This window comes from Kogia breviceps, chromosome 17, assembly GCF_026419965.1.
Source record: "Kogia breviceps isolate mKogBre1 chromosome 17, mKogBre1 haplotype 1, whole genome shotgun sequence".
Lineage (NCBI taxonomy): Eukaryota > Metazoa > Chordata > Mammalia > Artiodactyla > Physeteridae > Kogia > Kogia breviceps.
In genome coordinates, this window is record NC_081326.1 from 38,673,115 (window position 1) to 38,698,504 (window position 25,390).

The window sequence follows — 25,390 nt, forward strand, 5'->3', positions numbered from 1 at the left end:
TTTTAACCACTAACCAGCAAAATGTTATATTACAAAGAGTATGGGTGTAAATCAACTATAGTTCAATTAAAAAAAAAACAACTCATGATATACTCCAAATCTATACTTTAAAAAAAAAAAGGGCATAGGCATTAAAAATGGGGTGGTCAGTAAGATATTTATTTCATAGCAAAGAATCTTATCTTTGGTCATAATAGTGAATTGGACCAGAAGCTGACTTTTTAGGTTCAAAAATAGTGTTGTACCTTTTGTTTGTTGTTTAAATGCATTTTTAAAATCTAAAATGAAATAAATGATTTTATGTACTGATAAAGTCTATTTGTATAACAGAAAATATGTATTTACCTATACATATCTCTAGTTCATATAGTAGACCGTAGAATCTTATAATCGTTTGCTGGGATTACATGGGATTTTAGATACTGTGAATGAAATTTTTTGTTGTGATATATCAGTTAACCAAGTGTTTGACATGGCTTAAACACTGGAGAAGTCTTCTGAAGTGTAAATCGTATATGGCTATCTAGTAAGGTAAAAGGATCCTTTAAGAGGCCATGTGCTTCATAAAGGTGGGACCATGTCTTTTTCAGGTGTATTTGTAGGCCTGACACTCAGCAGGCAACTAGTAAAAGTTGGTTGCAGACCTCCATAATTGACTGGCCTTTTCACTGACTTCCTCTTTAACCTTGGAAGACTCTAGAATAAGCCTAGCATTAAGGTCTGCTTTTGTCCAGTGTTTCTTAGTCGATGTTATATAGTGCGCCTTTGTTCCTCATGTCAGGTAATAGGCTTCACAAAGTAATATACTGGGTATTTTAAGATTAAGGCTTATTAATCTTGTCCTTAAGAATATTGCCGGCTCATTAGATAGTTTTTATACAATCAATGGCATGGGGGTGGTATAAATAATAAGTGCCTTATGCGCAAATGTGCCAATTGGATATCAGGATTTGTAATTCACCAGAGTTTCAGGAGACATTTCTGTTGAGATGGACTTTTAAGAATCAGTAAAGAAGTGTTAATAAGTATTTATTTAATGTGAAAGATACTGGGCCAGGTACTCTGGGGAATACAAAAATGACTACAATGTAACGCATAGCAGATTGCATTAAGCACTGTAATAAAGGGATAATTAAAGTGCCATGGGAATATGGGGAAGGAAGGATTGAGACTGGGGTTATGGAAAGAATATCATTAAATTGGAATTTGAATTAGACCTTATAGAATTAGTTACTTTAGTAGGCAGATTTTTTTTTAAAGTGCTTTCGTCCTAGGTACAAAATATTTTGATGGCAGCCTCTTTGTTACAGTTGTATAGCTGTTTGGCACATTGTGAAACTTTAACCTTTTAGTTTAAACCCAGTGATTTGTGAAGCATTCTCAATCCATCTGTGAGCACTCCTGAACATCATTCCCTCGCTTACCTCCTCCCCCAGGGCTAGGAATTTGAGGATTAAATGGAGGTTGAAGATGGATTGGGAGTGAGAATGCAGATAAATCTACATATAACTAGGAGGCTTGTTGATTATATTTAGTGTGGGTTAAAAAAAAAGTTTATCTTGACTCTTATAGCTCAAAAAACTTACATTTCAAATTTTATGATTTCTGTCTTAATAATTAGATACCTCTTTTTAAAATGGGTCCTAGTCGAGTTACATTTATCAATATAAAACAGGGCTGTCCAATAACAATATGACATTAGTTGCATACATAATTTTCTAGTAGTTGCATTTAAAAAAGTAAAAAGAAACAAGTGAATTTAATTTCAATAACGTACTTTATTTAATTCAGTATATTAAAAATATTATTTTAATGTGTAAACAATATAAAATTATTGAGATATATTTTGTATTTTTTAAATTCCTTTTTTCATGCTTTTTTTATCTTTGAAGTCCAGGGTGTATTTTGTGCTTAAAGACTATCTCCATTTGCACTGGCCACATTTCATGTGCTATTAGCTACATGTAGCCAGTGGTTCTCATACTGGACAGTGCTGTTAGAGGTTAGACAGTTGAATTTTTTTGTTATCTTCCAGGTAAAAATAGATAGTAAAACTCCCCTAAAACTGTATTGGGTTCTAGAGATGGTCACATTGCTGGATCATAAAAAAGTAGTAGTTTTAAATTTATTAGGGCAGTTTGTTGAGGAGGGTTACTAATGCTATTGTTTTCATTTATAAAGGGTATGACCTTGCTGTTGTTAATGGATTTAGGAAATGCGTTTAGTTTTGTCTTAGTTTTTACTGAGATGAAAAAAATAATTTTAAGTTCAGTACTGTAAAACATCCGTGATTTTAATATCATGCTTTTGTTTTCTGTAGGAATTTTACAATGAATTGGCTCCTATGTCAAGAATCCCTTCAGGCACCATCTCAAGAATTTTTTTTGCGATTGACACAGTCTTCTTTATTACCTTTCTATATTTTAGTGTTAATTACTTGTTTTTTTTCTGTGATTCAAGTTATTTTTAGGAGAATTAAGTAAGTACCTAGGAGAACCAATCATATTACTAACTAATAAATTATGGAAATATATAAAACTTATTTTTAATATCCTTCCAATATTTGTGTGTTTTAGAGTTTCTAATTGAATTCCTTCTTTATCAGTGTGTAAAATATCATTATAAGTTAACTAGATAAAATTTAAATTTAAGCTTATACATCTAAATATGTAATATCCATATTTATTTATTTAGGCAGTGCCGGGTTTTAGTTGCGGCACATGGAATCTTTAGTTGCTGCATGCGGACTTCTTAGTTGCGGCATGCATGCGGGATCTAGTTCCCCGAGCAGGGATCGAATCCAGCCCTCCAACATTGGGAGTGTGGAGTCTTACCCACTGGACCACCAGGGAAGTCCCTGTAATGTCCATTTTTAATGCAGGAATAATATTTAAATAATCAGTTAAACTTTTACAGACTCATTCACTAATTTACTCAGATTTTTTACTTACTGTAAGCATAATTTTTTCTACTTACATGAAACTAGTAGTATAAGTGATTTTAAATTATAAAGTTTTGACTATTTAAAAATATTTTTATCAAGCTTGAAAGGAGGCTGTGTGTAGTAACTTAATTTTGAGAACTTAGTAATTCAAATTATTATTATATTGATTTAGCAATCACTAGTTTAGTGATAACTCATCTTGGAAAAGGAACCTATGTATCTATTTTATTATATTTTCTGAACTTTCATGTTTAGTCTTTATTGAAGCTGTTGTCTTCAAGCTTCAAAAGTCATTTTCGAAGACTTGGAGATACGTAAGTTAGGTATTTGACCAGCAGAATATACTTTCAAATTTTAAGAACTACCTATATATTTTTAATGAAGATATTAAAGATCTTTGATTTTTCAAATAAATATTTTCAAAGTAGTAAAAAACACATTTCTTTCAGTAGTGGTAAGTCCCTGAAAGAAACTATTACGCTTGAAGATGGACAAATTGGAGAAAGGCCAGAAATAATTTATCACGTGATTCACACTATTTTATTGGGCTCTCTTGCAATGATTATAGAAGGGTAAGTGTATATTTGAGCCATTTGTTTTTGCAAAGAATTGTCCTTCCCTAATGGTAGTTAGTGGATACTTTCAAGAACACATTTATAAAACACTGTAAAAACTCAAAAAAACCTTAATCTAACTGGAGTTTAGAGAGGTGTTTATAGTACAATGAACCGATATTTACTTATTAATTTATTTCTTCAAAAACTATTGAATGTTTTCCAAGGGCCAGGCATTGTGCTAGGTGCTGGGGGTACAGTGGTGGACAAGAATCTCTAACCTTATGTGACTTACGGTCTAATGAAGGTGACAGATGCTAACCACACTAAAATAAAATTATAACTTTGATAAGCGAAGGAGAGGTAAATGGTGTTATGAGGGTGAGGGTTCAACATACCCTTTTCTTTGAAGTTTGACTCAGATGAGAAATAAGACATAGGAGTATAAAATGGTTCTGAGCACCCAATTTCAAAGTGGGGAGGAGGTTTCTTCATACCAACAAACAATTCTCTGGACACCAGCTGGGTATCCTACAGTTGAACTCAATTTTGACTGTCTGCCAGAAGTACCATCAGAATCCACAGGCTTGGGTTCAGTCCAACAAGACTCCCCTGCTACCTCTTCAGACACCAGTTGCAAGTCCAGGTTGTCACCCGTGTTTCTGGTGACCTGGCTATAGATCAGAGGTTCCCAAGACCCCCTCCTCAGGTTTGAGTAATTTGGTAGAGCAGCTCACAGAACTCAGAGAAACATTTTACTTACTAGATTACTGGTTTATTATCAAAGGATATAAATCAGGGACAGCCATATGGAAGAGGTTCATAGGGCAAGGTATGGGGAAAGGGCTGGAGCTCCCGTGCTCTCTCCAGGAGAGAGAAATCCCTACATGTTCACCAACCGGGAAGCTCTCTGAATGAACCCTGTACTTTTGGGTTTTTATGGAGGCTTCATTACATAGGCACGATTGATTAAATCATTGGCCATTGGTGATTGAACTCAGCCTCCAGCCTCTCCCCTCCCCAGAGGTCTGTGGGGTAGGACTGAAAGTTCCAACACTCTCATCACCTGATTGACTCTACTGGCAACCAGTCCCCATCCTTAGCTGCTTTCCAAAAGTCACCTCATTCACACAAAAGATACATTTAAGCTCTCAGCACTTAGGAAATTCCAAGGGTTTTGGGAGTTGTGTGAGCCAGAAACCCATGGTCAAAAACCAAATATATATGAGAAATGTATTTTGGTCATCTGAATGATTCTGATTCTGATAAAAGTTGCATTGGAGAACGCTTTTTCATGTGTGACCAAAAGGCCTTCGAATATCTTCCACCCCAAACTGAGTATAGTCCTTAAATTTCAGGCCTTCCCTCTTGAATGGTCAGAGCCTTGGTAAGCCTGCTTCACCTATATACAGCCATGCTGCAAAAGGAAGATCCAAAATGTAAAAGCCTATAAGTGTTCGTTGAGTATGCTCAACTGTTTGTCACCTCACACTCACAAATCAGATAAATTGCTGCCACGAGGAGGAGCAGTTAGGGTTCTGAAGTATAGGGAAGGGAATAAAAGCAGGGAGAGGTGAAGAATATTGATATAGTGTAAGATTTAAGTTTCCTTTAATTATGAATACAGATACAGAATCACAGTCATTTTAGCAGTACCCATGGTGCTTTCACCAACAGAAAGCATATTTTCTCATTGTATCGGTTTTTTACAGGTATCTTGAATATTGTTTATATACATCACTACTTCAAAATTATAGTAATTATTACACCTGCATTTAATGTATTAATAAACAAGTACAAATATTGCTGTATTACAAATACAAATTTTATTATTTGATATCAGTATTTCAGTATAATTGGTTTCCTTTCTAAGCCCATGTATTTTATGCATTTAGAAATGTTTTCTTATAAGGGGTCCACAGACTTTATCAGACTGCCAAACCCATGACTAGGGGGTATCTCTTAATGGAAACTTGAAGTGAGAATAAGGTTCACTCTAATAGTTAGCAATCCATAGTGCCTAAATAGGATGAAGAAGTGTATTAATCCATGAATATTTTAAGTGATTCAGGGTTTGATTCTCATCTTGTTGCCTTGTACTGGACTTTTGGAACATGGTTTACATTTTTCCCCTCCTTCCCCTCCTTCCTCGGTTTTATTTCTCTCTGAAAAAGAACTTTTTGTTATTCCTACCATTCTTCATTGTTGGATCTGCCGTTTTAAGTTCAAGATCCCTTTTTTGAACATGTAATCTGCATTATTCTATCATTGGTCCTTAATTCTCTAATTTACTCACTAGACCTCTAAGACATGATCATCTATTCATGCAGATAACTTGCGTGGTCCCCTAGGAGGTGCCAGACACTCTATCAGGTAGGCAGTAGGGATTAGAAAGCTATGAAATCTAGTCTTTTTGAATCTTTTCAAAGAGTTCCTATTCTAGATAAGTAAACCAAGAGCTAGAACAAAGTAAAATACTATGAGAAAGGTATACAGAGGGTGCTCTGGTCATCCAGAGGAGGGTGTGTGTGTGTGTGTGTGTGTGTGTGTGTGTGTGTGTGTGTGTGTAATAATCTGGGGAAAAGAAGTATTCTTTGGGAACCAATACTATGGGGTGAATGTGGGGGCAATAGCGAGATACGTCCAGAAAAATAAGCAGGGAACAGATCAGGTGTTTTAAGCAGAAATTTGACATGATCAACTTTACTCTTTTAGGGAAAATCTCTCTGGCAGCAATGATTGAGAAAGGTTTGAGGAAAACAAGATTAGAGGAAGATAAACCAGTTAAGAAGGTATCATAGTAGAATCTAGAAGTGAATAGCAGTGGAGATGGAGTAAAGGGGCCAAAACCTAAGATATTTGGGAATTGGAAACTAAATAAGGAGTTGGTGGTGGAGGGATCCTACGAAGAGTTGCAATTCAGAAGCCAAAGGAAGAGTTTTTAAAGGATATGATCAGAGAGAAAAGAAGGTGAGGAACGAGAGATGAGTGTAGACGTCAAGAAGTCTGGCTATAAAGGGAATCAGAGGATAAGGCAGCAACTAGAGAGGGGTGCAGTTTTACCAGGAGGGAGAGATTTGTGTGCATTATGGGACGGAAACACTTGAGATTGTTCTGCAAACTCTGGCTGGAACTCTAATCATTTAGGGAAGTAGTAGGAGAAAAAACTGAAAAGGTATGTCAAGACCATATTTTAGAGGGCCCTGAAAACCATTTGGGTGAGTTTTCGTTTATTTCTGTCGGTATTGAGAAACTAAAGATTTTTGAACAGAACATGTCTTCTCATAGTTACGTTTGAAAAGGATTCATCTGGCATTTGGCTGAATTGGAAGAGAATTTAAAAGTGGAGATGTTAATTAGCTGGCTATTGAAATAAAATGGTAAGGAGGGGTTGTATATGAAGAAATCAGTAGATTGGCACAATGGTCCAATGTCTAGAGCACAGAGTTTGTGTTCCAAGGGATGTCATATACATGTAATTCAATGTGAGTAGTCCCTCCTGGAGGTATAAACCAGACTCTAGTGTTGATTCTGGCTGACTGGAAAAATAGGTTTGGTATTTTCTGAAATGGCGAAGTTATTGGTTGGAGGAGATACTGGTTAACCAGAGGAAATTAATGCAACTCCTCTGTCTTAGCAACATGTATTCTATATACATCCAGCTACTTCTCTCAAAGCCTGATTCAGTATTCATTGTTTTAAACCTTAAGTACATTCTCAAATTGGTCCTTTTGCTTTCATATCACCCTAGACTTTATATAAATTTTTTTATACTTATTTTCTAATTGTTTCCCATGTGTTCAGTTTTATTCCATCTGAATAAAGCCCTCCTTGAGGGCTGTAGCCATGTCTTGTTTTTCTTTTTTCCTCTCTAGTACTTTGGTCACCCTGAAGTGTATGATCAATAAATTTTTATTAGATGAATGTTACTTCGTTTTCCCCATTTCATAGCTTTGCTGTTTTATAAAACCAAAATAGTTCACATTTACACTCTGGCCTCATATTCTTCTAGTCTCTTTTGAGTTTGTCATCAAAGAATGTATCTTAGAAGGATCTTATTGTTTCCTTAGTCTTAACTACAAAAGTTATCTTCTAAGATGTTATTTTTCCTTGATAATCTGTGTGAAGCAATGACATCCACAAACTTTTCTAAACTCTTCCTCTTCTGTCTTCAGTTTTTACCATCACCTAGGATGATGGGTTTCTTTTGTTTCCTGTACAAGTTACAACTTTTAAAATAACGTACTGCCTTTTATTTGCACAAGTTCATTTTTCTGTACACCTGGATTTTTAATCTTTTTAAGTTAAGGGCCCCAATTTTTCAATCCTGTTTTTAAAAAATTAATCTCAAAAGTAATAATGCAGATTGTGTAACAAACCCAAATAATATAGATATGTATGAAGTAAAATATGAAAATCCTTCCATCCCAGTCCTCAGAGGTCACAACTGTCAGCAATATCTTTTCAGTTATTTTTTGGCTATACTGTACATTAGAAAAAAAATCACCAAAAAACTAGGGTAACAGTATACATAAAATTTTGCAGTTTGCTTTTTTGTTTTTCATAAGGATTTATTATTTAATCAGTACCTGTTGAAGGATAGTTTTCTTTTTTTTTTTTGCAATTAAAACAACATACTACAGTTAAAACCCCACATGTATATCTTTATACATTTATGCTAATGTATCTGTAGGCTAGATTACTAGAAATGGGATTGTCTTGGGGTATTTAGAATTTTTATAGGTTCTGCCAAATTGCCTTCTGAAAAAGTACAACAGTTTATATTCTCTCCAAGAGTACAATTTTACTACACCTCATCTATATTAATGTCTTATTTCATCCTCATTTTAGTAACCCACATGTCTCTTGATTATTTAAGAAGTGAGTAACAATATGTTGCTGAAAATTAGAGGCTAAGCTTTTTCATTCTCCATCAACATTGTGGTATTTTCATGAGTATTAGAAAGAACTCAGAAAAGAGAAATCACATAATAATGATGTTTATAGGATAGCTCATGTATGACTCCTTTTGTCTTTTCCAGCTTGAAATACCTCTGGACTCCTTATGTGTGCATGTTAGCAGCATTTGGTGTATGTTCTCCTGAACTTTGGATGACACTTTTCAAGTGGCTTCGATTACGAACTGTACACCCAGTATTGTTGGTGAGTCATTGTTATTTTGTGTTAAGTTCTTGTTTCTCTTTCAATTATATAAATGGGAACCACATGAATACAATTAAAATAGCATGAGTAGGGCTTCCCTGGCGGTGCAGTGGTTAAGAATCCTCCTGCCAATGCAGGGGACACGGGTTCGAGCCCTGGTCCAGGAAGATCCCACATGCTGTGGAGCAACTAAGCCCATGCACCACAACTACTGAGCCTGTACTCTAGAGCCCATGAGCCACAACTACTGAGCCCACATGCCACAACGAGTGAAGCACACAAGCCACAACTACTGAGCCCGCCTGCCGCAACTACTGAAGCCTGCACGCCTAGAGCCCATGCTCCGCAACTGGAGAAGCCACTGCAATGAGAAGCCCTCACGCCGCAACGAAGAGTAGCCCCCACTCGCCCACGTGAGAGAAAGACTGCATGCACCAATGAAGAAGACCCAACACAGCCAAAAATAAATAAATAAAATAATAAATTTATAAAAAATAATACAGCGGGAGGGGCCACAACAGTGAGAGGCCCGTGTACCGCAAAAAAAAAAAAAATAATAGCATGAGTAAATCACATTATGATTTATAGGTAGAAAAAAGTAAAAGATTCTATGGCAAACATTTTTTAATAATTTCTGATTATAAAAGTAGGGTGGGGCTTCCCTGGTGGCGCAGTGGTTGGGAGTTCGCCTGCCGTTGCAGGGGACACCGGTTCGTGCCTCGGTCTTGAAGATCCCACATGCCGCGGAGCGGCTGGGCCCATGCGTGAGCCATGGCTGCTGAGCCTGCGCGTCCGGAGCCTGTGCTCTGCAGCGGGAGAGGCCACAGAGGCCCGAGTACCGCAAAAAAAAAAAAAAAAAAAAGTAGGGCGTTTTAATGCAGACTACTTAAAAAATAGAAGGTAAAGGGCTTCCCTGGTGGCGCAGTGGTTGGGAGTCCGCCTGCCGATGCAGGGGACGAGGGTTCGTGCCCCGGTCCGGGAGGATCCCACGTGCTGCGGAGCGGCTGGGCCCGTGAGCCGTGGCCGCTGAGCCTGCGCGTCCGGAGCCTGTGCTCCGCGACAGGAGAGGCCACAACAGTGAGAGGCCCACGTACCGCAAAAAAAAAAAAAAAAAAAAAAAAAAAAAATAGAAGGTAAAAATATAAGTGAATCAATATGAGAGGCTTTCAAAAATTAATTTTGATAATATTTTTCTCAGTTTGATTTAGAACTATGGTATGTTTTCAGTGAGAATGCAACATTTACACTGTGCCTGCTATGTGTAATGTGCTTGCAATAAAAAGATAAATAAAACATGATTAGGGGAATTCCCTGGCAGTCCAGTGGTTGGGACTCCACACTTCCACTTCAGGGGTCACAGGTTCGATCACTGGTTGGGGAACTAAGATCCTGCATGCCCTTTGGTGCAGCCAAAAAAAAAAGAAAAGAGATTAGTTTAATCAAGTGGATTACAGTCTCTCTCTCTCAGTCATAAAAACAGCTAAGAAGTGTTGATAGGGTGCTGTTGGAACAGAGAAGCGCTAATTCAGTTTTTTTAGGGATTCCCTTTTATTCCCTTTGATGTATTCAAAGGGAATAAAAACAGAGGTAAAGAAAAAGCACATATATTTAGTTTTGTTGGCACATAAAATATGAGGTAGGAGTGGTCAAGAAATGAGACTGGAGAAATCTAGGAGGGTAAGGTCATCGAGGTCTTTGAGTGTCCTGTGGTGCAGGAGGCTGTCACCCAGGTACAGGCCATGGAGAATGGAAACGATAAAAACTTCAGTTATTTTGAGAGCTCACTATGTGTCAGGTACTGTTTGAAGCATTTCACGTGCTATTCAAAGCTTACGAAGACCCTGTTAGTTAAGTTTTATTATCTGTATTTTATAGACAAAGAAACTAAGGCATAAAGTGGTTAAATAACTCACCCAAGATCACATAACTTGTAAGTGTAAGAACCATGATTCCCTCCCGGGTTCTTCTAGCTCCAAAGCCCATTTAATTAATACTGTACTACACTGAAGTGAAAAAAATAGAAGAGTAATAAGATTTGGTGCCTCATTAAGTATGGGAGAGTGAAGAATAGGGAGAAATCATAGATGTTTCTTAGGTTTTGGGTTTGTGTGACTGGATTGTGGGGTCACCAATAGACATGGGACAATAAGAAGAGAATAGGTTTTGGTAGGAAGATGATAAATTATCTCTAATAATAGTCATGTTGTATTTTGCCAGTCTTTTTCCAGAGGAATTTATGCATTCTTATCTTAGCATAGTAGTATATTGATGTGTATTGGCTATTTTTCCTGTGTTAATTCATTGTTTTTTTGTTGTTGTTGTTGTTAGCTATTTTCATAGCAGTTCAATGTTTTTCTGTAAGCTCTTCATAAGTTAAATTCCTGGAAAAATTGTCAAATATTGACTTACTATTTGAAATATTGTGATGTGCATTACCCTTTTTATGTTCTGCCTTAAATTTATATTGCAAACATGTATTTCTCACTTTGTCTCCAGCTTGATATAAAATTTATTATTCTACACCCATCTCACTCTGTGAACTAGGTTCCATGCTGACTCCAGTTTCTCTGACTGAAATTGTTATAACTGTAAGAATATTTGATTGGTCATAGAGTCAGTGTCTAGTACCTCTATAGTACATTCTAAAATGTATTTATCCATAACCCTTTTTGCTTTAACATTTTAGGCTCTCATTCTGAGTATGGCTGTCCCTACTATAATAGGTCTCAGCTTATGGAAAGAGGTAAGAAAATTAGATTTTTCATAAGATGAAAATATCTGTTATCTATAAGATAGTGATAAATTTATATGTGTGTGTAGGATACTTATATTGGAACAGTATTCTAACAAAATAAAGCGTGATATACTTAATAATACGTGATTTCCTACCAATAGGAACATGATAGAAGAGGTAAAACATTTTTACAACGCCATCTGATGCAATTTTCTGTAGTGTAATACTGGTATTAATTCAGTTTATAATTGCCAAAGGAAGTGGCTGAATAAATGGTATTTATTAGTAAATAGTAAAAGGTATTTTGGCAATCCCCAAATTTAAATAGTTATAAAATAATGTAAACTCTTTGGCTTATCATAATGTAACATGAAATTAATTACCAGTAAACCAGTGAATTATTTGACTTGATCCAAAATTTATTTGTTTGCTTACTTATTCATTCAGTGTGCATGTGCATAAAAGATACAACTGATGATTAATTGTTTGGTTGATAAAATTATGTATTGAGCGTAGGCAGTGAATTAACCATACAGTAGATTATTTGGGCAGAGAACTAGCAAGAAACTGAAGGGAAGTAAAGGAATCCATGCCATATTTTCTGTTAGAACAGTGTTGTAATATTGTTTGTCATAAGTTGGCCTCTTAGTGTTTGGAAGTACTCTGAAACAGTTTTAAACTTTCTAAATACTTACACACAGGTTTGGGGGATTTTGTTTTGTATTTTAGTTTTTTCCAAGATTAATGACAGAATTAATGGAACTACAAGAATTTTATGACCCAGATACGGTGGAACTTATGACCTGGATAAAGTAAGAACTGAACTGTCCAAGACTGTTGTTAAGCTATTAAATAATCATTGAATGCTATTTAATGGATTCAGGGGAAATAATAAATTAATCCTTTTCCAAGTTCTTCTCATAAATCTCAGGGATTTTACCCTGTATTTTTAGGGATATTTAGTTTTCATTTAAACATACAATTCCAATTTTCTAATTGAACTCATTTCCATCAAAATATAGTATTGGTAAGTTTTAGATATGAAACTCTAGCTGTTAAACATCTAGAAGTGTGGAATAAAAAGGAACCAATGTTCTTTTATTTAGATAGTCAAGAGATACTTCTTTTAACCGGAGTTGGAGGTGAATGAGTGATGGATTTCTAGTCTTGATAACCAAAGTTAACAAGATTTTTAATTTTAATTTTAACACATGCAGATTTTAATATGACAAGAGATGTGCTCTTGAGCCTATAGAAGCTGGGAGTTTTAATTGAAATACCTCGTTCCCTCCCCTAACATACATATATAACTAAGGGACCCTTAAAGGGCTACACTATCAGTGAAAGGATGGACTATCACAAAATAGCCATCAAGTGGTAGAGAAAGATGATAAGAAAGCACGTCTTCCTTGGTTTCAGCTCTTGGTCAGAAATAAAGTGTCTCCTCTGAATTTGTAGCAGTGCATCTGAATTCACATGTTTGTAGTTTGAAATTATACTTGTCTAATCCAGGAAACCCTGTATCAAGAGATTAGCATAAAAAGTGGTTCTGGGATGGTCTGGAGTGCCTGATATAATCCTCAACCCAGGCTACCCAGGATTTCACAAATAAAGCTTCATGAAGATAAGCTCTAAAGTTACAAAGCACATGAAGAAACAGTTCAACACAGCAAGAATCAGTTGTTGGTTGTGATAAGCAATAGAAGTAGACTTCTAGCAATTTCTGATAATAAAATTTGCTTGTGTCAGTTTTTGCTGCACAGTGGACTACCACAAAACTTAGTGGTGTACAAACAATAAACATTTGTTATTTTGCACCATTTCAGTGGTCAGCAGAGTAGAAGCAATTGGTAGGATTCTTCTGGTCTGGGCCAGCTCATCTGGGACTGGATAGTCTGGCATGGCCTTTCTCACATGTCTAGACTGGGTAGGTGTCAGCTGAGGTCATGGAGTTGACTTAGCCACATGCTTCTCATTATCCAGCCCAGGTGAGACTGGGCTCATTCATGAGGTGGTGGTTGTAGAGTTCCCAAGAGCAGCAAGAGAGGACAAGTCGCAAGGTCAAGCATGTTTTAAGTCTCTGCTCAAATTATGTTTGCTGTTGTCCTATTGGCCAAAACAAGTCACATGACAAAGACCAGCATTTCCTCCAAGAGCATACCTATAGAAAAAAATCATTGTAACCATTTTTCCAGCCAGTCTACCCTATGGATAGAGACTCTGAAATAGCATGAAAAATTTTAAACACATAGAAGAAGAAACTAAAACTTGAAAAAGGAATGAAACACTCTCAGAAAAGGCCAGGATAATAGGGGAAAAAAGGCAAAAAATGTTTCTAGAAATGAGGAATAGGTTTATAGAATAGGTATATAGAAATGAGAATAATAGGTCTTATTATAAGGTCTCGTTATTATAATGACACCTCTTGTATATATAAAAATTATTTTTTTAGATCATCCTTAACTACTGCCTATTAATACTTTTTTGTGAATTGCATTTACCTTTGTGGAACATTGACTATATAGCCTTGTGTTGTCATTAACAAAAGAGAAAGTCACATCTATGTGTGTGATTTACCACAATATTTTCAAAAACAGCAGAGGCCTAAACATTGGACCTTTTATATCAAATGATTGGACATTTATGTCACTGTGTTGTGATTTTTCTGTTTCATTTTTGTTTCCCCATTACTGGGGGCTCCTTGAGGACAATGGCTGTGTGCTGTCTCTTTATTTTCAGAGCTTGACAGTATCACTAACAGATAGTAGGTAGATGCTGAATGTTGAATACAGGGAGGTAATAAATAAGTCAGGACATAATAGCAGCCCTTTGGGACCTGTCTTGTGAGTGGCATCTATCTGGGACTTTAGATTATGATTTAGAGTAGAAAAGTCCTTTATGTGTTATCTGGAGATAGACATATGGGTAAAGGTAGAGAAGGAGCAGGAGGATAGATGGATCTGGAAGGAGTTGGGTTCTGGTGGTTAATATTTGCCAAAGATGAATTTGAGAATTCACAGTATCAGCATTGAATTGTCACTCCCATTACCCTGCATTATTTTTTAATAGCATTATTACCACCTGACCTATATGTTTATACTCTCCCCCTGCTCCCTCTTGAAAGCAGGGACCTTGTTCTCCCACCTCTCTTTTTAAAATATTTATTTATCTTTAGCACTCTGAACAGTTTCTGGCACATAATAGATGCTCAGTTTTTTAAAAAAAATAAATCCAAAAATGAAATGACATGAAAACTGACATTGAAACTTAAGTGTGCAATACATTTTAAGTTGCTTGGTATTTCAGAATTGATATAAATCAGTGATCTAAATAGTATACTTACCTTTTCAGTGTGTGAATCTTTATGGTTCTTTGCAGAAGGCAAGCTCCAGTTGCAGCTGTTTTTGCAGGAAGTCCACAGTTAATGGGTGTGATTAAATTATGCACTGGATGGATGGTGACAAGCTTGCCTCTTTACAATGATGATGATCTTCTCAAGAGAAATGAAAATGTAAGGCATTTTAGATTCTACATTTGGATCATTTTTATTTGACTCCTTAGTATAGTTCTGTAATGATGCATATGTTCCTGGTTAGCTAGGAAAATCCAGACAATTTTAGAAGAGTCAATTAGCTTTAGTTTTTAAAAAAAGCTGTATAATACATTTAATCAAGAGAGGCCAACATTAGAATATGAAGTTCTGGCCTTCTCTGGTGGCGCAGTGGTTGAGAGTCTGCCTGCCAAAGCAGGGGACACGGGTTCGTGCCCCAGTCCGGGAACATCCCACATGCCGCAGAGTGGCTGGGCCCGTGAGCCATGGCTGCTGAGCCTGAGCGTCCGGAGCCTGTGCTCCACAACGGGAGAGGCCACAGCAGTGAGAGGCAGAATATGAAGTTCTTTGTTTTATGGAAAGTATGGATATGTTTCTAGGAGAAACATTTCATTTCCCATAAGGTTTCAAGGGACTGATGTGTAATATTTTATAAAGGGAAGCATTCTTTTGAGAATATCATTGTTCTCAATCAAATTATTGAAGGAAGGCTTTCAGTTAATGTCTTTATGCACTTTGTATTTCCAAGCCAAAATTCTATTATTGCTTATAAAACACTGATTTATTTTTCATTATGGGCTGTTATTAATAACTTAGTATAACATTAGTATGGTATCTAATTGCTTCTTGTTCAGAGAATATATTATTTTGAACGTTTGGTATGGATTTAAATGGTAACTTCATATCTGAAGGTAATGACCAACTGAACCTGAGTTCTAAATATTCTGTTTTTCAGTTGGAGAGAATTTCATATAGTTTTTTTTTTTTTTGCGGTATGCGGGCCTCTCACTGCTGTGGCCTCTCCCGTTGCGGAGCACAGGCTCCGGACGCGCAGGCTCAGTGGCCATGGCTCACGGGCCTAGCTGCTCCACGGCATGTGGGACCTTCCCGGACCGGGGCATGGACCTGTGTCCCCTGCATCGGCAGGCGGACTCTCAACCACTGCGCCACCGGGGAAGCCCTATATAGTTTTTAAGTATACTCTAAGCTAAGGAGGAAGTATAGCAATATAGAAGTTAGACTCTAATACAAAGGTTAGACTTTAAGCTTTGTGACCTTGAGCAAGTTTCTGAATCTGGAAGTAATAATAGTTCTTACCTCCTAGTTGTGAGAATTAAATAAGATAATGCACTATGCCTGAAACAGTAAATTTTAAATGTTAGCTAGTATTAATATGTACTATTAAATTATAATTGTATGTGCGCACACACATTCACATATAACCACAGAAAGTAGAGAGGAGTTCAAAAGCAGGAGCAGTCAGTTCTGCCTACAAAAATCCAAGTTTTCATAAAGGGCATTTGCTTGATCTGGGCTTTGAAGGATGACTAGAAACTTGTTTGGAAAAAGAATACAGTGATTCCAGGTTAAAAAAGTCACATGAGCCTTGAAATTTGTTTGGCCATGAAACTGGAAAATAAAATAAGGCCAAATTCTGGAGAACCTGGAAGGTCATGCTTAAGAATTTAGACTTACCCTAGGGGCATTTGGGAGTCATCAAAGACCTTTCATAAGCCCAGGAGTGGACCTTAGATCTGTTTTAGAGTTAATTAAGGTCAGGGAACAGTTGAAGCAGGGGAGAGGTCAGAGATGGGGAGATCTACCTGGAAGTGAGAGATAACAGCTGCCTCTGATTAGTATTTGCTGCAGTTGAAAAGGTAATGTTGCTTAGAAGATATACTACTGCATATTCCTAAACTTTACTTTTTGTGGATTTAAACCAACAGACCCTGACATGCCTTTGTTGTCTTTTGATTGGTCTTTGTCCTAATGTAGAATTTCAGAATCACTTATAATTAGGTCAGAGTTCTAATTAGGTTCTAATTAAATTTAAACATTTTAGAGTTTAGTTTTATGTGACTTGGCTGTGAGAATAGGAACCATTTTTTTTTTCAAATCTTGGTCTTTCTATATGGTGTCTAGTACATAGCAAGTACTGAATAAATTTGTTGTTAAAATAAAATTCAAATTGAACTCCATAAGTGAGACCATACCATTTGAATTAGACACTGTCTATAATTCATAACATGTGACTAATCTTTATAATCAGTGATTACAGGCCAGTGATTCTCAAACATGGGAAGATGGTGCTCCCAGGGGACATTTGGCAATGTCTGGAGACATTTTTGGTTGTCACAGCTAGGGGAGGGGTTCTATAGACACCTAGTGGGTAGAGACCAGGGATACTCTTAAACATCCTCCAATGTACAGAACAGCCTCCTTTCTGTCCTGACAAAGAATTATCTGGCCCAAAATGTCAATAGCATTGAGGTTGAGAAACCTCACTCTAGTTTAATAGTAATGTTATTGCCATTGCATAGAGGTGTTTTTTTATAGGCCCCAGTAGTATGTTATAGTTTCCCCAAACTTAAAAATAAGTAAAAATATATATTAAAAACTATAAATAAGTATAAGCTGGATAAGATAGAACAATTCATATGAACTTATTTAACAAAGTGAAATGAGTGAGAAACTTCCTCTTGATTTATTAACATTCTGTTTTCCACAGAATGAGTATCTGTAGCACCTCAATGGACATTGGACCTAAAGTTGCTAGATAGACAGCAACCATAACATGTCATAAGCAGCTGCTGAATATTCTGCAGATAGACTGGAATCTTGTCCAATCTAGGTTGCAAATCTCAGTATTTTCACAACAAACAGTATATGATACTTTTGGCCTAACTTTTGTGGTTATCTAAGGTTAACATTTCAGAAAACCTGTAAAACATTATCTGATAAGATCCAAAGCTTATTAATAAGGTCAGCAAAATTGTAATGAAAAACACCACGTAATCAAGACATGAGTTTTAAGCATGCATCCCTGTTCTTTCAGTATTTGTGACAAGGGTCAAATTATTTTTAACCTCACTGACTTTATCTCATGTATAAAATGAGTATAAAATACTATGATACATGGTAATATAAAAAATAATGGAATGATTACAACTCAATAATAAAAAGACAACCCAATTAAAAAGATGGACAAAGGCCATTTGCAACAACATGGATGAACCTTGAGGGCATTATGCTAAGTGAAGTAAGTCAGATAGAAAAAGACAAATACTCTATGATATCACGTATATGGAATCTAAAAAGGCTGAACTCATAGAAACAGAAGAGTTGTGGTTGCCAGGGGTTGGGAGCATTAGAGAAATGAGATGTTGATCGATCAAAGAGTAGAAACTTCTAGTTATAAGATGAATAAACTCTAGGAATCTAATGTACAGCATGGTGATTATAGTTAATAACACCATACTATATATTCGAAAGTGCTGAGAGTAGATCTTAGATGTTTTCCCCACAAAAAAGAAATGGTGATTATGTAACATGATGCAGGTGTTAGCTAAAGCTATGGTGCTAATCATTTTGCAACATATGAGCATATCAAATAAACATGTTGTACACCTTAAACTTTCACAATGTTATATGTCAATTATATCTCAATAAAACTGGGGAAAAATGGGCAAAGGACTTGAATGGACATTTCTCAAAAGAAGATACACAAGTGTCCAATAGCAGATGAATATAAGCTTCCTGAGGGAAGGAATCAAGTCTTAGTGAATATCTTTATTTTCCACAGATAGTACTAAGAACGTAGTAGATGCTTAATGTATAATTTTGATAAACAGAAGTTTTAAATGTCTTTTAAAGTTGTTGTTCTAATTATATTCTTTCAGATCTATCAAATCTATTCAAAGCGATCTGCTGAGGATATTTATAAAATACTGACATCCTACAAGGCCAATTACCTAATTGTAGAAGATGCTATATGCAATGAGGTGGGAACCGTGAGAGGCTGTAGGGTTAAAGATTTATTAGACATTGCAAATGGCCACGTAAGTAACCATTTGGAAAATTAAATTTTTTTGAGAAAAATGACTATTTAAACTTATAAAAGTATCATTTTATATAAACTTTATATAAACTCATTTGATATAAACTCATTTTATTTAAACTGTTTTTTTTGTTTTGTTTTTTTTTTTTTTTGGTGGTACATGGGCCTCTCACTGTTGTGGGCTCTCCTGCTGCGGAGCACAGGCTCCAGACGCGTAGGCTCAGCAGCCATGGCTCATGGGCCCAGCCGCTCCGCAGCATGTGGGATCTTCCCGGACTGGGGCACGAACCCGCGTCCCCTGCATCGGCAGGCGGACTCTGAACCACTGCGCTACCAGGGAAGCCCTATAAACTCACTTTAGATAAACATTTATAAACTTATAAAAGTATCAGACTTTATTTTTGGAACTTAACTAAGAGTATAGTTAAAAGTTATATAACAGTGGGGGGAGCTTATTAAAAGTAGTTTGAACTATTTTTTCAATGTACAAAAGAAAAGTTGGGCAATTTTGCAAAAAAAAAAAGTTTACCAATATCTTGATTCCTTATTTGTTGCCTGTACTTGTGCATGTTCAACATTTATAAACAAAAGATAGTTTGTTTTGAATGATGATTTTTTTTAAGATATTATAAAGAGCAGCTTACTAAATTGCTTACTAAATTGACACAGTCCTGTATATTGAGTCCCTATTATCCACAAAAATTAGTGTGTTCAGATCTACTTTAGTTGTTAGGATTTAACTGTATCTTAGGTTTTCATTGATTTTGGCTATTTTACCAAGCTTTCTTACTTCTCAGCCTATAGCATATACTGTATACCTGGCAACTAAGACTGACAGGGGAGTTTGCATATCTGGTACTTAGTGTTTGTATATCTGATAATTAGGCACTGGAAAGGGTGCCTTTACTCCTGGGAAAGTTGGGGGTGAATGATCTTAGGCAAAGTTTAGTAGGTCATTCTTGTTTGGAGTGCATATTCTATTCAGGTTGCAGCCAAGACATTTTCTGTCCCTTCCTAATTAATTAGCTCTTTGTCATAATCATCCCAGACCAGTTTGGAGGTGAGAAATTAGTTTGTTGGGGTTTTTTGGGGGGCCACGCTCTGCAGCATGTGGGATCTTTGTTCCCGGACTAGGGATCGAACCCACGCCCCTTGCAGTGGAAGCGCAGAGTCTTAACCACTGGACTCCAGGCAAGTCCCGAGAAATTAGTTTTTATGATTTCCACCTTTCCCTCTCTTCATGACCCCTTAATCTTATAATATAAACTTTATTCTGCTTTCTGCTGCATGTATTTTGAATTTTCTCTGTTGGCACTTGATACCTGTGGTCTTTGGCTTAATTGGTGACAGAGTGGAATTTTATTAAGTGCCAGGTACTCAGTAGTTACCACTGCGTTGCTGTCTGCTGTCTAGAGCCTTGTCCTTCTGCTCTTGGCTGCCCTCTTGCTCCATTTGGAAAATCAGGTTATTTCTTCTTTCATGTGATGCCAGGCATGGACTTAAAGCGAATCCATCCTTGTATTCTTAAAGTTGACTCTCTGACATCTTTCCTAGGCATTAGAATAATATTTAGTATTTTATTACAGGAAACTCTTCAAGCTAGCTAAGCTATCTTAGTGAACCTCATTAAGGTGAAAATGTAAAGGATTGTACTGGATAAGTCATAGAAACTTGCTTGCTAATGTGAGTCAGTCCTGCACGAGGAGAAGAGTATGAATATACATTAAGAGTATATGTCCATTTCTCAGCCTTGGTAGGCTCCATGATGAGGTTCTTCAGAGGAATGATAGTAGACTATGGAGACATAGGCTTCTAAATTTTAGGATTAAATCTTTTAAAAATTGGAAAATATTTTATATTGATTTCTCAGTCTCAATGGGAAGCTCAAGAATTTAGTGGACATGGTAACTCTTAGGAAGAGGCTTTTATTTGCTGAACAATATGAGATGTTTGCTAACCAATGTGAAATAGTCCATGTTTAGCAATAATATTGTTTTTCATATAAATATCATCACTTGTACATTGATTGCATTTCTCCTGTGAGCTTAATAAGCTTTTTAATATTTTGTTTCATATCATTTGATAGGTGGTTTGTGAAGAAGGTGACAAGATAATCTACTCAAAACATGGAAGATTTTGTCATGAGGTCAAAATTAACTATTCTCCTTATGTGAATTATTTCACTAGAGTATACTGGAACAGATCCTACTTTGTATATAAAATCAACACTGTGATATCCTTTCAGTCTTGAAAAATAGCAGAGCCTTCATTTCAAAGACTTATACCGCCTGAAGTAAAATGCAGTTTTCTTCTACCTACGTAGTGTCTTTTGGAAATCAGAGTATGGACGTTTGAAATGTTGCTGCTGCTTTTCCCCTCCTGCTGTTAACTGGATCTAGAATTCTGTGGGGGAAAGAAGATCAAACATTACTGTCCTTTGGTAAAATGTCAAATCTGCCACTTGCATCATTCCAGCCAGGTGTTTTCCTTATTGCTACATGGTCTTTAAAGATTTTACCTTCTCAACTGTTGTAAAATTTCCCTCATAAATCTTCATTCCATCATAACATTAGTCTTGAATTTGAATATATTCGAGGTCAGAGTATATATCTCAAATATAACATTTAATAAATACTTAATGTGATATGATTATAGAATAGAAGGAAAGAATTATTCTTTCCCTCAAGGCAGTTTCTGAAGGTATTTCATGGTGTATAATAGAACTGAAATATTGCAGTAAAAAACTAATTTAAATGTTCACTGAAAATTTGTGGCATTTAAATTAAAATGGAAATTATATAAAGGAAAGTGATTTTTAAGGATATACATAAAGGTATATCCAGATTTTCCATGATACTGCTCTCCTCATCTGCTGCTTATGTAAATGAGCACTTTCTTAGTAATATACAGTGTATGATATTGCATTTCATCACTTTATGACTATTAAATGGTTAGCTTTTTCACTTATGCCCATAAATTTGATAACAATTTAATCATGATAAAACAGTAACTCTTGTTACCTATGTATTTTTTAAAACAGACATTTAAAAGAATGTTCAAAATTTAAAAATAAGAAAAAAATAAAAGAATGTTATTTAGGTTTTTAAAAAATATGGATATGGAGTATATAATCTATTCACATGTTTTCTATTGAAGTAGTAAGTAAAAAATTAAATCTTTATCAGAATGAGAATATGAACAACTAAAATGAGCAACAATTTCTGGAGATACGTGCAGATGCTGTTTAACATACCTCTGCATAGAGGTATATTTATGATAAAACACAAGTGCTGTTATTTATGAAATGATGATACAATCTTCAACATGAAGAACAAAATGACAATTATAATAAAATTCAGAGCTCAGTTCCACCATCTGTTATGCTCCTTTAAGTTAAATGTTTTCATATTTTAAATTATTAATTAAAAGAAATTCTAAATGATTAATTTGGCCTTATAAAGAGATTCAGAATGGATGTATCATCTTAATAAGATGGGATACATGTTCAGTTTTACCTTATACACCTGTTAAGTGAACGGATTTAAAAATTTTTCACTTGTTTGAGTGCTGTAAAAATTGCAATTTCATTACTCTAAATTACTACATTAGAAAGGAACATCTTTCCATTTTCTTTATTTTCTGTAATGTATATCTTAAAAGTACAAAAGCACATGCATTCTTAGATTAGCTCTAAGATGTTTTGTTCTTTTGGAGCTTAAGAATTGTTTGATGGCAGTGTCGTATGTCTGGTGCATTAGTTTTACTGGTTCTCATTTTCACGTTTTTATATAACTTGTAACAATTATATTAAGATAGCTACAGGCAGGTTATTTCAGGTTCTCTACATCTTAATAGTGAGTCACTAGTATTTAGCTTCAAGCCTTATGAAAATATTAGGATAGTTACCTAAGTACACAGTGAATAGTCACATGGTAGTACTTACAATTAGAGGGAGCATGTAAAACAATGTAATTTAAAAGCTTGCATATTTTGAAAGGGAAATAGAACAACCTACTTTCTACATAGCACGAAATATTTAATTGAATTTTTATTGATTTACTTTATGATCAAATAGGCTGAATTAGTTTTGATTGTTGTATGTTTTTTGTTTTTGACATATTAGTAAGTTGCTTTTGCTTCTGTCAACTTATTTCTTAAATAAAATAGGTTTGGATCCGTTTTTAATTGAATTTTTTAAATAATGAATTTTTCACTCAGCAGCTGTTGAAAAGAAAAATGTGAACTTTATTATAGAAATAATAATACTGGGTATGAAAGATAAGCTTATTTGCTTCTATTTTAGCTGTAGTTAAAACAATAGTGCTAGAAAACTTTGAGGAGCATTTAGTTAATTTCCTTATTTGTAGAGTAACAAATGATTAAGAATTCTGCAAGTAATTCCATTTGGGTAATAACTTAACCGTTGTTAGGTATGACAATAAAAATCTACTGTGAAAGGGGCAAAGTTTATGGGTTTGGGGTAGAAGGAATTTCTCAAAGAAATACAAAACATAAATACTTTGCCCTTGATGTTGCAAAACTATTGAAATAAGTGCCTTAATAAGGAGGTTAAAATAAGAAGGTTAAAAGTAAATAAAAGTTTACTTTTTATTTTCAAAAAAAATTATCCATTTCTTACTTTGTCATAAGAAAAGTTTGGTAACTTTTTCCTCATCATTAAGCACAGAGGAAGAATCCTCACTATGCTATTTTCACTATTTAATTCATTGGTAAGCAAATCTTTGTTAAGGGTAGCGATGGGATTTCTGCTAAATTAATTTATTTAGCTTCTCAAATGCCGAACAATTGAACAAGTAAAACTTACTTGATAAGGTGTATGATATTGACTCTGCTGGTTTACATTTTCTCTAACTTTGGTATCTGTGTCTCGGTGCTTTTTGTTAGGGTTTTACAGCCTATGGAGTATGCATTGCACTTCTAAATTTTTTTCTTCATTACTTTCTGAGTATATACACAGCATGTTTTTTCAGGACATTAACCCAAATTGCTAAAAGCCTAATGTTTTTACACTCTTTTGTACAGTCTAGATTGATTCAAGGAAAAGTAGAAATGGAGGTCTAAAGTGTGTTACAAGTTGGGGCTGAAAAATATGCTTTAAAAAAATAGGCTGTTAATTTCTTGAAAGGAACAGTGAATAGCCATCTTATTAAACTTTGTTGTTTGGGGGAAATCAGTTGTTTTTTGGCCCTTTCTATTTTTGAAATGTTAAAACATTTTGTTGCCTTTTGTGGGCAAAAGTAGTGTCTCTCTTTATAAAATTGTTGGGGTTTCTAAAAGTTGTATGTAAATCAATTTCTTGGTAAATTTATTTTAAATGCATGAATATTTAAAGGGCATATATTATGAACTGTTTTGTGTATTCAAGAACCTATTGTAAAGCAAATAACTACTTCCTGATTTACATCTCAATATATTATCTCATTTGTCCAGTTTTTAAAATATACATTCTCTATTGTTGCTATTTGCTAATAGTTTTAGATCCCAATATGTATTAAAATTACACCTCTGAAAAGTTGCAAGTAAAATTGAACAATTTCTTATTGAAATAATAGCTCATTATTTAGTTTTTGAATGTGTAAAATTAATACTTTAAATAAAGTTAGTTGTGGAAATTGCAAAGGAATGTATTTGATTCAGCTATTTTCCATCCATTAAGGTTTCTAAGCATTATATTTGTTTTCCATAATAAAAAAAAGGGGAGCATTTTAGAACCATATTTGCTGAATTTAACATAGAAGCTCTCTGAATCATTTCTGTTTAGAAGTCTCTTAGAATTTGCAACATACTAATTTTGGTATGTATAATCTTATGTGCAGTTTTTTTTTTTTTTTTTTTGGCTGCAATGGGTCTTTGTGGCTGCGCTCCGGCTTTTCTCTAGTTGCATTGAGTGGGGGCTACTCTTCGTTGTGGTGCGCGGGCTTCTTATTGTGGTGGCTTCTCGTTGCAGAGCACAGGCTCTAGGCATGTGGGCTTCAGTAGTTGTGGCACGCGGGCTCAGTAGTTGTGACTCACGGGCTCTAGAGCACAGGCTCAGTAGTTGTGGCGCACAGGCTTAGTTGCTCTGTGGCATGTGGGATCTTCCTGGACAAGGGATCAAACCCGTGTCCCCTGCTTTAGCAGGCAAACTCTTAATCACTATGCCACCAGGGAAGCCCCTTATGTGCAGTTTTATAAGAGATACACTGAACATCTGACCACTGTATTTAGTGGAATAATAGTATCAGAAAGAAACATGCATTCCATACTCATAGTATAAGATATCACATAAACAACCCTTTCATATTTTAAATTTATAGCTTTGTACAGCTATTTAACAAAGATGAATACAACTGATTTTATGTATGTTGACTTTTGAATCACATCTACAGCAAGGTATATTTAGATTGTGTTCTTCCTGTAACTAAGGCTACATCTTTGCAAAAGAATAAAAGTTAATTTCAGTAAACATAAATCCTTTAAAAGAGTTGTGTTATGAACTAGTTTACTTTGTAACATTAAATGTACTTCTATCAAGAATAAAATTATTTCATGCTTAATTACACTCCTTGTTTTGTTTCTATAATAGAATTCTTCTTAGAATTTTAAG

At 35.3% G+C, this 25,390-nt stretch overlaps 1 protein-coding gene across 5 annotated transcripts in view; it reads left to right on the forward strand.

The window, feature by feature from the left end:
- DPY19L4 (dpy-19 like 4) overlaps positions 1-22,962 on the forward strand; it is a 61,054-nt gene extending 38,092 nt beyond the window's left edge. For 3 of the 5 annotated variants that reach the window (XM_067017130.1, XM_059042876.2, XM_067017129.1), the window contains 8 exons: positions 2,321-2,479; positions 3,394-3,516; positions 8,541-8,661; positions 11,348-11,404; positions 12,125-12,207; positions 14,774-14,906; positions 18,626-18,784; positions 20,870-22,962. In XM_067017130.1, coding sequence (XP_066873231.1) covers positions 2,321-2,479; positions 3,394-3,516; positions 8,541-8,661; positions 11,348-11,404; positions 12,125-12,207; positions 14,774-14,906; positions 18,626-18,784; positions 20,870-21,034 — 1,000 coding nt within the window. In that variant the 3' untranslated portion in view covers positions 21,035-22,962. The remainder of the gene's footprint in view (positions 1-2,320; positions 2,480-3,393; positions 3,517-8,540; positions 8,662-11,347; positions 11,405-12,124; positions 12,208-14,773; positions 14,907-18,625; positions 18,785-20,869) is intronic. The other 2 variants (XM_067017127.1, XM_067017128.1) reach the window with 2 other exon arrangements.
- Positions 22,963-25,390: the final 2,428 nt, after the last annotated feature.